This window comes from Macrobrachium nipponense, chromosome 34, assembly GCF_015104395.2.
Source record: "Macrobrachium nipponense isolate FS-2020 chromosome 34, ASM1510439v2, whole genome shotgun sequence".
Classification (NCBI taxonomy): domain Eukaryota; kingdom Metazoa; phylum Arthropoda; class Malacostraca; order Decapoda; family Palaemonidae; genus Macrobrachium; species Macrobrachium nipponense.
Window position 1 is genome coordinate 10,367,144 of NC_061095.1, and position 14,476 is coordinate 10,381,619.

The 14,476-nt window shown below is 36.0% G+C and overlaps 1 protein-coding gene across 1 annotated transcript in view; it reads right to left on the reverse strand.

The window, feature by feature from the left end:
* Positions 1-1,137: 1,137 nt before the first annotated feature.
* The window catches only part of LOC135207898 (TBC1 domain family member 19-like), a 56,712-nt gene continuing 43,373 nt past the window's right edge, over positions 1,138-14,476 (reverse strand). The window contains exons 5-15 of the mRNA XM_064239816.1: positions 14,137-14,224; positions 13,741-13,801; positions 11,693-11,813; positions 11,308-11,420; positions 10,542-10,616; positions 10,146-10,208; positions 6,228-6,390; positions 4,866-4,975; positions 4,266-4,357; positions 2,592-2,778; positions 1,138-2,226 (exon numbers count right to left, since the gene is read on the reverse strand). Coding sequence (XP_064095886.1) covers positions 2,137-2,226; positions 2,592-2,778; positions 4,266-4,357; positions 4,866-4,975; positions 6,228-6,390; positions 10,146-10,208; positions 10,542-10,616; positions 11,308-11,420; positions 11,693-11,813; positions 13,741-13,801; positions 14,137-14,224 — 1,163 coding nt within the window. The 3' untranslated portion in view covers positions 1,138-2,136. The remainder of the gene's footprint in view (positions 2,227-2,591; positions 2,779-4,265; positions 4,358-4,865; positions 4,976-6,227; positions 6,391-10,145; positions 10,209-10,541; positions 10,617-11,307; positions 11,421-11,692; positions 11,814-13,740; positions 13,802-14,136; positions 14,225-14,476) is intronic.

A 14,476-nucleotide genomic window follows, 5' to 3' on the forward strand; every position in this document is an offset into this window, starting at 1 on the left:
TTTTCTACCGATACACCCAACAATAAAATAAAAATTGCACACCTGGACATGATTAAGAAGGTGACTCAGACACTCGGAAAATCTAACCCTTTTGCATTTACTTACCCAAACACCTTAGCCAAATCCCTGATTAACGTCCAACAAAAGACATCCCCCTAAAACACTGGGGTTTATCAAATCCCATGCCAGGACTGTGACCAATCTTACATCGGATTTACAGGAAAATCACTTCCCCAGAGATTAATACAGCACAAATGGTCAGTTAGGTATGGACAACAGAACTCAGCTATTTTCAACCATATAAATGAACATAACCATTGAATAAACTGGAATTTGTCATGTATAATTTTTAGCAGCAACTGCCGGTACAAGAGTCAAATGATGGAATCGGCCTTCATAAAAGAGAGACAGGTAATGAACATCTCAAAAGGAGTATGGGTTTCAGATGTGATCGACAAGGTTTTCATTCAACCAACGCTTAAGAAGATTAAAGGAAGATTATCAGCGGGGGTGACCTAAATTGGCTTACCTGTGGATGGATCTCTTGGTATAAATACCACCTTTTCTGTAAACTTTTCTCATTCATTACTACCATGAAAGAGAGAGGCAGCAGTCTCTGAAATATAGTACTTTTCTCTCTATATTTTGGTGTTTTTATGGGTTCCTTTTATTAGATGGAATTCTGTTGTAACAGAACATTTTTGCCAGTCATATATATATATATATATATATATATATATATATATATATATATATATATATATATATATATATATATAATATATATACGTATATATATATGATATACTTAACCAAAAATCAATAATTTCCTTTAGAGAGAGATGGATCCAGAAAATACAAGAAAACAAGTACTACCACATACATCCTGTAACTACTCAATCAGGAGTGAATACCTTGTTTATAGAACTTCTACATCGCCTTTAAATACCAGAACAGGAAGTTCATTAAGAATGCATCGACTCCATCCCCCCTCCCTTCACCCAATTTCTAACCTACATACACTGCACTACTCTACTCTTGCATTCAATCTTGTATTTCCTGAATATTATGGCACCCCCATTTTAACATCTGTAGGGTTTCCCTCTCCCACCCTCCCTGCTGTCATTTCTTCTCTTGATGTGGCCAAAATTTCATTAAAGCAGCTTGATCCAACTTCTCACACGGGTTAACTTCCTAACTGTCTATATTTATCACGATTTCAGTCCTTTTAATTTCCATATACTAAAAGAACAATTCACTCCTGCAGTTTCTACATATTTCTCTTATATTCAATGGCCAAACAGAACATTCTTACATCATATGCATTTCTACTTCCATGCATGGCACATATCGATTTTCCTTTCAATCTTGATCATTTCTGAGGACCGTTTTACAGCAAACATTTAATCCACACATCATCTTTCCTGTCAAAAGCTGCGCCATTTATTCAACTCCTTAAGATACAAAGCATTGCCATGCAACCTTACATTCGCCTCTATCAGCTTTCTCCACTTATAATTCCCTCCTTTTCTGGTGCCTTCTGGTTCTCCAAACTTTTATGGCTCTCCTTGCGTCTCTAACATTCACTGCTCACTCTAACATCCAATCTCAAACAACTGACATTCGTTCTTACATCCCTGCTTCATTCACATCTGCCTCTCCTCTATCCCCTTCATTTAACAGCCGTTCTAAATAATCATTCTATCATTCTCTTCAGACTTGATCTTTTGTTCTAAGACTAAATTTCCCCGTTAATCTTTCTCTCTGTTATTAATTACTTCCAGTGCAATTCCCTTTGCTCAGTTACCACAAAACGTTTCATATATCTCACCTCTTTAACGACGTCCTTGCTACCTTCTATTTTACTTTTCTTCATTGTTTACTTCAAAATAACCTTTACTTGTCTCATTTCTGATTCATTCCAACCATCGCTTTTATTCATTTGTATGCAAATTATTTGCAAGCATCTCCTGATGGACCACTGATCCTGTCCTTGAATTTTTTGTACTTCTTATAAACTCCTTTCAGAGGCCTTGAATAAAGGTGAGCTCTTGGAATGGGATACGCACCTCCAGCATGATTACAATTAGGCAGACACCTTTATACTGCACAGAAGAAAATGAATCAAATGAAGATTTACGTTTCTCTGTCTCGCCCTTTATCAGATGCAAGAGCCAGCTTGAGTAGAGGGATAACCCTGATTGAAGTTATATCGGCCAGGACTGACTGTAAAGGGAAGAGGAGTTGATGGTTAGAACAGGAAAATTATTCTAGTTTACAGTGAAGTTAATGTCTTCTGTACGGCTATATTTTATCAACTTTAAGTGGGATATGATACACAATTCTTCGAGAACTTTGAATAATATGAATGTCCCAGATCCTGGTTTTCCTGTTTATCGTAATTATCGGAAGGTAAGGTCACTATTAAGCATTTTTGTGATACTTCAAGTAGAAACTACTGTAAAATTCAATGTAGATTTCATGGTAGTCTCTTGGGCAAAGCCGTTGCTATGTAACATGTACTTGATCTCTTAAATGAAGTTCACGTATCACTAATCCGAACTAATAACATAAAAACATGCTGAACAAACCTCTGCTGCTTGCTGGGAAGTAACATCCATCAAATTGTCTCTCCTGAAGCTTACAATTGCAAGGGCAAGAACGGGCAGCACTTCCACCGATTCCCATGCCAGAATGACGTCCCATAAATGGAATAGCTGGTCAGGAATTAAGTAACCACTGAATCCTCTTACCATCCATTTAAATACAATTGGAAGCCTGTAAGAAACATTCATTCGTGACTAAGTTGAACTTGCGCCAGTTCCTGGCTGGGAGCAAAGAGGAGGGTTAATTGCAAGGTTACTCTCCCTACCCACTAAAACTCCCAATTTTAGTGAATCTTGCACCAAATCTTAATGTTTGTTTGTATGGTGTTTTTACGTTGCATGGAACCAGCGGTTATTCAGCAACGGGACCAACGGCTTTACGGTACTTCAGAACCTCGTCGAGAGTGAACTTCTATCACCAGAAATACACATCTCTCACACCTCAATGGAATGCCCGAGAATCGAACTCGCGACCAAATCTTTATGACCTAATGCAAGCAGCAATGATTCATAGTGAGACCCAAGAGTGAGCTGCAGTAGTGGACCCCCACTTATTTGTGCTTCACTTTACCGCGGATTTTTGTGGAACATATCTTTCAATTCTACACGGAATTTTCATTAACTAGCAAATTTTTCTATGGACCGTAAATTTCTCTAAAATTATCACTAATTTGCTTTTGTCTATTGTATTAAATTAGGCAATGAACTGTTAAAATAGGCAGTTGTAAGCATTTCAGTTCAAGGGTTACAGGGTATTTTTCTGCGGTGGGTTCTGGAACTTATACCCGTGAAAGGGTTGGGGGAGCACTAAGTTGGTCTAGAAACTGGCATTCGTGCCACCCCTTCGACTGTAGACGTAAATGTTTAAGAGAAGACATCTGTCTGTCATTCTCTCAGTAGAAAGAACAATCCTACATAATGATACAGTATGCTGTAAGCAGTAAACGATTTATAGTACATATGCATTTGATATCCTTAACTTTTTATCTTCAAACAGTGGTGATTATTATCGTTTATCGTTCTTGATATCACTACTCAAAGAACTTGGGACATATTAATATCTTACACATTCATCACACAGTTATGCCAACATACAAATACTGGTTACTGTAATTCTTTAGACAACCTATAATTCTATACTATATCAAGAAACACCTTTAGTGTATGCAACCAGATCTTTGGACTGATGAATGAACTTATTTATGATATCAAAAATCATATTCAAATAAAAACTTTCCTTAATTTGCTTCAGATTCACCAATTTCTTGTATAACGAAGGGCTTCAAATTCTTTGTTATTTACTCTAGTGTTCGTAGTAGGTACTGGTATATAAAATATTTCACTATCACTACCATATGAAGACATAATTCGTAGTTCCACATAATTTTCATCAACACCAAGTAATATTACATGTTGGTATATACATTGTGATTTGGCTTTGCGCGTGAGCATAGCTACAGTGTTCTGTTAAAAGTCTTATTAACGTTTTAGGAAGGGTAGACCTCCAACAATGTTTCTTGTCAGCGTTCAAGTATTTTATTAAAGCAGTGTTTATCCTATCAACGTCTTAATCTAAAGAAATGTATTTGCAGGAACTGTCTATACTACATACAACTTAGCCCCATTGCTATTCACAATTTTATACCAACTGCTACTTACAACTGTATGCTCATTGCTGCACAATGTTGCCACAGCCGAGTTTCAGAACTCTGTAGCAGCAGCTCGAATTGAAGAGCTAGACCAGCAGCACCCTGGGGAAGGAAGGGTCAGGAAGCGTGAATAGGTTAATAAAATGGGACTTGAAATGTACTGATACTTTTACGGACAGAAAAACTAGTACGTATAGAAAATGTGCATGAAATGTACTATAGAAGATTCACAACAACCGTGCATTCGTCGTCTAGGCCAGTCCCTTACGACGCTCCTGATTGGATGTTGATGAGCCAATCACAACAGCCAATCAGGAGCATTGTAAGGGACTGGCCTAAACATCAAACGCACGACTGAAGTGAAGCTATATAGTATTTTCATATCACTGAAAATTATTACCGAAATTGTACTGGCATTTTCTTATAAAAGAAAAGGATCCAACAAAAATATCTCACAGCAATATTTATCATATTCACAAATTGTTCATAATCACGATAATAATGACAAGTAATACATCTTGGCAGTATTGTACACAAATACTTTGACGCTGGATAGCTCCACAACGAGAAAAGTAAAGCTCAATGCTTCTGCAAAACACAAAACACTCACTTGAGGATGACTTGTGACAATGTGAAGGCGGTACCAGTATCGGCAATACAACTCTCTGAATGTGAAGTATAGGTGTACTGGGTCTTCATACAGACAACTAAGGGGTGCCGCTGGAATAATTTTGTACATGGTTATCACAGGATTTAATAATTTTTCAATAAAATATAAATATAAAAAGCAATTTAGACCCACAGCTAGAGCTATTCTTTTCTTTTTCATGATATCCCAGAGGCTTTAAGATAAGTTAAGCACTAGATTTATAATTTCCTTTTGCAAATCAACTTTCCCCTTCCTTATCCTATTTTCTTTTCTACCGCCGCTGAAATAAAACAATTAGATATCAAAGTCCTGCAAAACCTTGTAAACTGATTTCTCCGCTAAAATAAAAACCTTGTTCATCAACATATTAACAGAATTTACAGCCACCTCAACAAAAATTACCGAAATCGTTTATTCGTCTACCAAAGCTCAGCATAATGACATTCAATAAATTCCCAAAGGACACCAGCATAAATTTCATCGTTACCTCTAGACTTTTACCTGAAGATTTTCACCGATTATCTCCTTGGATTTCCAGCCACTATCTATATTTGAAGTCTTCGTCCTAACCCCAATTTTCCCTCAAAACAATGGTCAGCTTCCCTGAACTGTATCTATAAGTCAGCTACCCTGTGATACTTCCCTACATTCTTTCAAATAGGCAGAATTACTGGACTTTCACCGTGATTAACCATGGAGGGCTGACTTCAAAACCAGAAATTGTTAGCTGGTCATCCTATTACCAAAGATTCTTCTGATATACCTTGCCTTGACTATACTCTGTTTTTTTCCATCTGTCCATCCGCCTGTGGTGTTTGTACATGGTAACACTGCATCCCGGCCTTTAAATAATATCCTATTTCATATATTAACAGTGTAATTCGCATACAGTAAATTATTAAAACACTTCTCAGTTGCAAATGTACACCCAGATATCCATTTATTTACCTAAAACTTACACATAGTGTAACTATTTAAAGCCCGGACTCAGTGTTACCATGCACGACCACCACAGGCGGATGGACAGATAGAAAAAAACAGAGTATAGTCCTGTTCTTCAGCTATGCCAAACTTTTTTAGCCACTAAACAGTAAAGTTCAATATAAAAAAAATAAATAAGGAACTTCAACATCTTGTTTACACATAAAATATCATTTGACTAATACGGTTGTCTGGGAGACCTAACACCACAGGCAGCCGTTAACATTAGACTTTTGATCCTGTTGATGTTGAGAAACTGTTACATTATTCCCAAAACCAGAGCAGGGCCCCAGTGTATAAACGTAAGATTTTAATTGTGTGATGATCGTTTAACGTCCTTACCATACATTGTGAAACCATGAAATGGAATGACTCCACTGGGAGGATAGGCCACCATGGTTTCTGGAGATGGAGTTTGGCCTCGGGCAACTGAGAGTGGCGGTGAAGCACTGCTGTGTCCAAAGTGACTCAACACTTCAGTATCCCTAAAGAAGCACAACAATACCTGAAGAATGAAAGGTCAAGACCATCGTATGCTGTAGAACAAGCAGGTCATTTATAATTAGCATAAAAATAAATATTAACTTCTGTATTCAAGCTTTCCATGTAATAATAATAATATATATACATATAGTGGACCACGTTCTCGGCATTCATGGACTCACGTATTCGCTGTATTTTTCTATGAGAAATATCCCAAAATTTCTATTGTTTTTTTACCAGATTCATCATAAAATGCACGTTTTGTGATAAAACTATTGCAACTATTGCAAAAACCAGGTATAAATATTTTTAGTGGGTTTTTCTCGAGTTTTAAATAACAAACTAGGCAGTTTTAAGAGTTTTTCTAGGTTTCAACTATTCGCGGATTCTATCTATTCGCGGGGGAGGGTGGGACGGGTCTTGTACGTGTCCCCCGAAAATATGGGGGGAACTGTATTTATGTGTACTAAATATATATATTATATATATATATATAGTATATATTATATATATATATATATTATATATATATACATATAATTTCAAAATTAAGCCTTTTCCACTGACAGGATGTGGCCCACAATAAAATGAAAAGCAACGACTAACTGCCACATTCATAACGTAAATGCTGAAATATGAATGAACCCCACTGCAGGAAACTACCACAACATTACCAGTCCCTTATACAGTGCGACAAGATGGATCATCAGCAGGGCACTGAATATCATATGAAACAAAAACTATTAACCTCTATCTTTGGCGCACTTTCTCGCTTCATTTTTGATGAGGCTCCTGTTTCTAATACTATCATGCCTTCCTCTCCAACCTATCGTCCACCATTGACTAAACTTTTAACTTTATCTCCATATCTCCACATTTCCTACCTTTTATATTTTCATGTCACCCAAATAAACCATACATTCCAACTTTCCTTCCAAAAACAATTCATGCCTCCTCTTAATTTTTAGCAGAAGTCCTGTTACACCCATTGCTTCACTTATTCTGTGATTCGCCTCGTCTCTCATCTAATTGTCACTAAAGATAAATATATTTACTCCTTTTACCAAAGTCTCTCTATTTCCTCCATTAAATTGGCTCAATTCTAGCTGTTCCAAACTAGTATCTGCCTGACTACTGATCCTACGTTCTTTGCTTCTGCCGAAGCAGACATCTCTTTTTATCCGTCCCAGGTGTTTGGACATTAACTCATCCTTCCATCAGTTTACAAACACTAACATTCTCTTCTCTTAACTTCCACCACAAAAATTTACCACTTGTTCCATTTGGCCTCTGTCAATTCTGTCATATGCTTTCTCTAGGTCAGCTTATTCCACTCACAGCTTTTTACCCTTTACTTTAAATATCACACATTAGTGAATTATAACAATCACTTGATACTCACATCCTCTTCTCTGTCTAAACCCTAAGTTCTTTTATTATCAATCCCTCTGTCATTGGGTTTGCTTCCTCAACAAAAATCCTATCATACGTCTTCCCCTTTAATTCCTACAATCTCCTTTATTACCTTTATATCCTTATGTGAAGGGAAGAGCTATTTCTTTTGAATCTTTCCTTCATCCAGACATACCTTACAGACTGGTGGATCATTCAATCACATTTTCACTACCATACCATAACATTTAACTTGTAATCTCAACATTCTCAACAGCATCTTCCAGCAATGAACTGTCTCAAACTTACACTAACCCCTTCCACTCTTGCATTATTCAGTTCTGCCTCTGTTTTCTTTTCCATATTCAACAAATACTGAAAATATTCCCTCTATCAGAACCACAAGATGATTTTATAAAGAAATGGTTCCAAATATGAAACGTAATTCCGCCTTGAAATGGAATATAAACTGGTATTAGTATCTGTCTTTCTTTCATCAAATTGCGCCTATGATCCAACACGAAGAAACGTTTAGTAGTTAACAGTTCAAATACTTACTATGAGATTCAGGGCCTCTAACACGGTTTTTTCGCAATAACTTTTTATCTCTGCATTTCATAAATATAACGCTTATTCAGAATACACATTATATCTACACATAAATTTTGACTGTATTCGGCATTACGTAGGTTGAATAAACTTGGTACTTATAATGTAAAAGTGACTTTTTTTGAAGACGGGCCAACTTACTCAGAGAAAAGGTTTCGAAAGCACTCGTTACGTAACTTATGACAGCATTTCTTCCCTCTTTCTCGATGGATGATTGGCTATCCGTAACGAAGGCTAGACCTCTGGCAATAATGACATAAAAATTTAAATACAAGCAAAGCAGTACACCTTTATGAACTCTGAAACCTCTCCACTGATAATTGTCATAATGAACAAACCAACCAAATATGTTAATAAATACAAAAACACTTCGATTATTAGTCTAACTCCCAAAACAGGTTTCCTAAGAAATTACAGTCTACTTTATAGGTCACAATCAGATTGACAAGATATAGGGAATAGTTGGTAATTTTCAAAAACATAGTAGACAAGCTTGATTTGATAACTGCTATATCCAATGTCAAGCAATTTTTATTTATTGGCTATCTACCTATTTACTGAAAAAAATAGCCGGTGCCGTATTTTGGCTTTAAACCTTCACCAATAATTATCGTCAGAAAGATGACTTCATGAGGCTCCACCCACTTTGGCCTCGTTATAATTCAGGATAACACTGAAGGCTATCATGGGCATTGTTGGATCAGAAAATTTAACTTCTGGCAAAAAAAACTCCTTTCTCGAGCAGTTGTAAGAAATGCTAAATGATCCTCAAGGATCCCAGCAGTTGGCCTAAACGTTTAATTCATGTATATTACTGCTATTACTACAGTAGTATTGCTACCCTAGCACCCCACCCACATCTATGTATCGTTCTGCCATTCATAGAGTCTTTATATCCAACACGTCGTACGGCCTAAAGAAGAAGAAAAAAATATCGGATGATCTGTTGGTCTGCTGGAGATTTTAGCACATATAAGCTTGTATTTACTTTGGATAAAAATCTTATTTTAACAAAAATAGTTATATAAAGGCTGATTACATACAATCTCTCTCTTTCTCTCTCTCTTGGTGGCATAGTGAATAGTTAATGGAAATGTTCAAAATCCTGAATGACATTACAAGTATTATAATCACGTTACGCTAAATACAAATCAGACCATAAACATTGGATTTAAACTATAAACTGAATAATTACCTATTCAGGCTATAGTAAGTATGGCCACGGGCTTTTTCTTGACTGTATAAAGTTACAAGTCGTAAGACAAATGCAGTTTTGCAACCATGGGGAAAATTCCAAATCCTTTTAGCCATTCTTGACTGCTATGGGTTTCAGAGCCGATGGAACAAGGTGAATGAAGTTTCTGTCTGGCGGATTGGCGGGGCAACATTTCGTAAAACGATGTTTACCTTGCTTACGTAATGAATGTTTTTCGACTCTTGGGTCGTAATCATTGGCCATGGCGTCGGCTAGATCATTTTTACGCTATAAAAATTAAAACTATCGGTTTTAGGTTATTGATAATGCTGACAAAATTTGTGTGTGGTTGTAAAATATACATATGTCAACTTTCAGCTACATCCGATGCTTTGATAAGGAGCAAAGTCCAAAAAACCGTGTTACAGAGGCCCTGAATCTCATAGTAGTTTCAGTAAACCTTGGTGTTTTCACAAGGCACGAATCTGTACCATACTCTTTTTCCATGGCTTAAGGCCAGCACGAGAGTAGCTCTCCCCTCTCTTAGCTTTTACTCCACTACAAAATTTTATATACATTACCTGGAAGAGTATGTCTTCAAAGACAAAGTATTGGTCATCGTTGGAGGCAGTCAGTTGTATGTCCTGTTAGAAAGCAACGGAAGTTTATATGCGGTCTGAAATTTTACTTTCATTATCAATGTTCATAATGTGAACTCAATCTTATGGCAATACTTGAATAACAAACCTCCTTAAAAAGGAAGTGTTACGATTGAAAAAAGATAATCAAAGAAACCAGGAATAAAACTGAATAGAAATACAGTCAATGATAATAGTAAATAAATAATCATCAACTAAAAATTAATAACAAGCTATTTCAATGCGTTTACTTCAAGAGTGGTTCTCACTTTGTATGAGATTTATTTACTCTCTCACTTGTTTTACATTAGCTTTACTTGAGGAGTGATTCTCACTTACTTTCATGATAAGTTTGTCGACCAGTAGATCATGCTGCAGTACTGCCTTCATCAGTTCATCGAAATATTTGTAATGCTGAAGAAATAAATGCTCGGTGTCAGTTCAGTTTGGTTTACTGAGAGTCACTATCAAAATGAGGTCATGCATAATGCACGAGATCTATACAATAATTAAGAAATCTGCTTCCCCTTGCTTTTGCTGAGAAACAAACAAAGCCATTTTTGGTAATGGAGAAGTCATATAGCATATTGGAAGTAATTTTAATTTCAATGAAATTCGATCATTTTACCCATCCTGAAGTTGTCTGTGAAGTGTATAATTTATTCTTAATACTGAATATAAATGCAGCACACATCCTTTTACGCAAATATTTCAGAATACTTCAGCTCTCTTGCCATGTCTGGGATAAATATAAAATAATTACTGACAAGTATGAGGTAAAATCAAAATAGCCAAGTCTACAGGTACCATTGTTTGTAAAGGCCAGTCACCAAGATAATCTTCTACGAAGATTACATGCTAGCGTAAATATCAATAGCAAAATAATGAGTGCCTCTTCAAAAGTTGCATATGAAGGAAACACATGGAATCATCAGACGAATATGGGAAACTTGGGTAAGTAGGAGAAATGACATATTCATATTTCCATTCAGCCCGAGAAGAGTCTACTTAAGACTCAGAGGTCTGGAAAAACTAAGCCCTATTAATAATAATAACATATTTCCATTGATTTATTAGTTTTAGTTAACTAAATAGTGGCTCTTACCTTTTCCGTGATCTCCAGTCCCAACACTTGGTGCCATAAGACTGCACGCAGACCTGGAGGACAACCGGTTTTGCAAAATTCTTTACTCAAGGGTCCATGGTTTCTCTCCACAACTGTACTCGAAGAGGACGATGTGATAAAAGTGGATATCAGTCTAACACAAGTTACTATAAAAAATTGTATCGCTTGTGACATATATGGTTCAGTTTACCTAACTTTGCAGATTATGGGTTGTTTTCATGTTTTAACACGCTCTCCATGAAGCTACAATCCTAAGTTACACTTAAACATTTTACATCTTTAGCCGGAACGTAAGCAGATGCTATTATACAGTAGAAGGACCTACATCCATCATAAACCATTTACCTTGCACTACTGTACTAACCCTTCTGTCCAATGATGATCCTTTCTTCGGCTAACGTGAGGTTGGGTTTGTGTTCTCCAGGAACTGCCTCGTCTAGCCCTGTGTGCTTACAGCAGCAAGCTAATTCTCCATATAACTCAACCTGAGGAAAAAAATATTACAGCATTACAGTACCTACGTATCTATCCTTTAAGCCTCTCCTGATAGTTAGTGTTATGTCTCACTAGCGTACTTTTAATAGGGAGAATTCAAGTATTCTTTCTATGATGATTTTGATTAAGTTAGTGACTTATCTTATTTTAATTATTTTGGTGGTTTCTGTTGCTTTTTTCACTTTGTTGGAGCGTAAAGTTTTAGATTATATTCAAATTCGTAAGGGTCCTAATAAAGTTGGATATGCTGGTTTACTTCAACCTTTTGTTGACGCTGTAAAGTTTGCCTCCTTAAATCTAATTTCTTTAATACTTAATCTTCCTATTATCTGTATTTTTATGAAGTAATTTAACCAGACCACTAAATTTTGGTTAACTTATCGATGATAACAATAAGATAAAGATTTAATCAAAGGAATGCAATTGGGCAGTGTCTCATAGCATGCTGGAATGAGATTATACTCTGTTTTTTTTTTTTTTTTTTTATCTGTCCATCCGCCTGTGGTGTTTTTGTATGGTAACACTGCGTCCCGGGCTTTAGATAGTTAAAGTTTTAGGTAAATAAAAGGATATCTGGGTGTACATTTGCAACTGAAAGTGTATGTATGCGAATTACACCGTTAATATTCGAAATAGGATATTGTTATAATCGTTGAATGTAAGCTGAATGTAACTATCTAAAGCCCGGGACGCAGTGTTACCATACAAAAACACCACAGGCGGATGGACAGATGGAAAAAAACAGAGTATAGTTATGGTATTTATACAGATAGCATATATAATAATAACTTGCAAACATCCAGAGAAGTGAAGAAGCGCCTCCTCAGAACACAACTTGAGTAATAAATGCTCTTTCAGATAATTTAATGCATTATTCAGCTTTTATTACTAAACTATACGATATTTGTTTGAGAGATCAGATTTACCTAATATCCTGTATAGATACTCAACACTACAGACAAAGTTCCCTACATTATGCGTTAACATATCAAGTGTTTCAGATGCATCAGAACAGTAACATGGCACCTTATTCTATGAGAAGCAATATTATTGTCGAGAAACCCCATAAGCTTTCAAGGCATAACTAGTGAGAAGACGTCTAAAAACCACTATGATAGTAGGAAAAAATGAATTGATAAACCTATGACCTACAAATTATTTTGCGCGATTGCTCAAATTTCAATCGATGGCGAATGACAAGTATTGGGCAATAATCCCTAAACGTAATTTTGTCAGAATCTTCAACATTTTCAATCTACCAAATCATGGCATTTTTAAACATTGGTAATTTATTATATGAAATCTGATTAATCTTATTGCAAAATAGGGATACTTTAAGGGCTTTGAACAAGCCACCTGAGGGCTCAAGGGTCTGGCTGAACTATCTTTAAAAACTAATTGGGTAGAAGTGGCAAATGTAATTTTTGAAGGAATGGGAAAACAATGGCGTGTATAAATGACTAAAGCAATTTGTTTGATTAAACAGACCAAATCCTAAAGAAGCCAGAAAAAAAAGCAAGGGGGATAAAGCAGAGCATAACTTGAACATACTGAAACACAGAAACTCCGAATTCCTCACAGGATAATATGTGACTGAAGACATTACCAAATACAAGGGCCAATAGGAAGCCGACTCAAACGTCCCTATCCAACCTAGTGATAACAAGCGAAACGGGAAGAAGATTAGGATTTAATCCCCAAAAGGGTGATTGACTGGCTCTTGAAGGTCCTTTCATCTTTTGGAAACCACATTTGTACAATTACCCATGGAAACAGAGCAATGTAACTTGTTGCAATGAGTAGTAACCATTTTTCATAATAAGAAAACTGCATGCCGCCCGGCCCTACTTCTAAAAATGGAGCCCAATTTCAGGTTTATGAGCGTACTACACTTGGTCAATTTTTTTGCAGACTCACCAGAGCTTTAATATCCTTTACCCTCAGCGGAAGTTGGATGCTACCCCATAGGTTCTCCTCCCTGTAAAATGAAAATATAATTATTACTTAGGAACAATTATGGTTTATAAAAGTGTTATCTAGAATTTAAAGCATTCAGTTCTGAGTTTTCTATTATTTTCAGTAATGAGTTGCTCAAAAATATTACGTATTTAACTCTCGTGTCTACAAAGGGATTCTTTTCTCTGATATTGCATTAGAAAATTAAGTCTTCAGTTTGTTCCTTTTTGTTATTACATTAGTTAAGCGACGATTTAACAGGAACTTATCTTTGTATTGACAAATTCTTCATGAAATGGTTGTGATATATTCTAGTAAGGAATGCACAAATATCAAGAATCGTTTCATGGTGCTTACACTGTTTCGTCGTAGTTCTGGTTCCTCAAATTGCAAAGAACCTCCAAGAAATCTTTGGGTGCATACACAGGCCGTATCAGGGACAGATCTGTTATACAAAAACAATATAGTTCAATATAGTAACATTTGAATCTTATCAGCCTCACACTGAGCCGCAAGTAGAATCCATTGTCGAAGTGATTCTTTTGCTTTTCCTAAGGAAAAAACTGTGATTTTGTATACTTTTTCTATCTTGATTTTAGAGGTCTGTATTTGGGCAATTTTAATTTTGTAAAAAAAATTATGTTCTATTTTCTGATGGTCGTCTTATATAACAATTATATTCTATTTTCAGATGGTC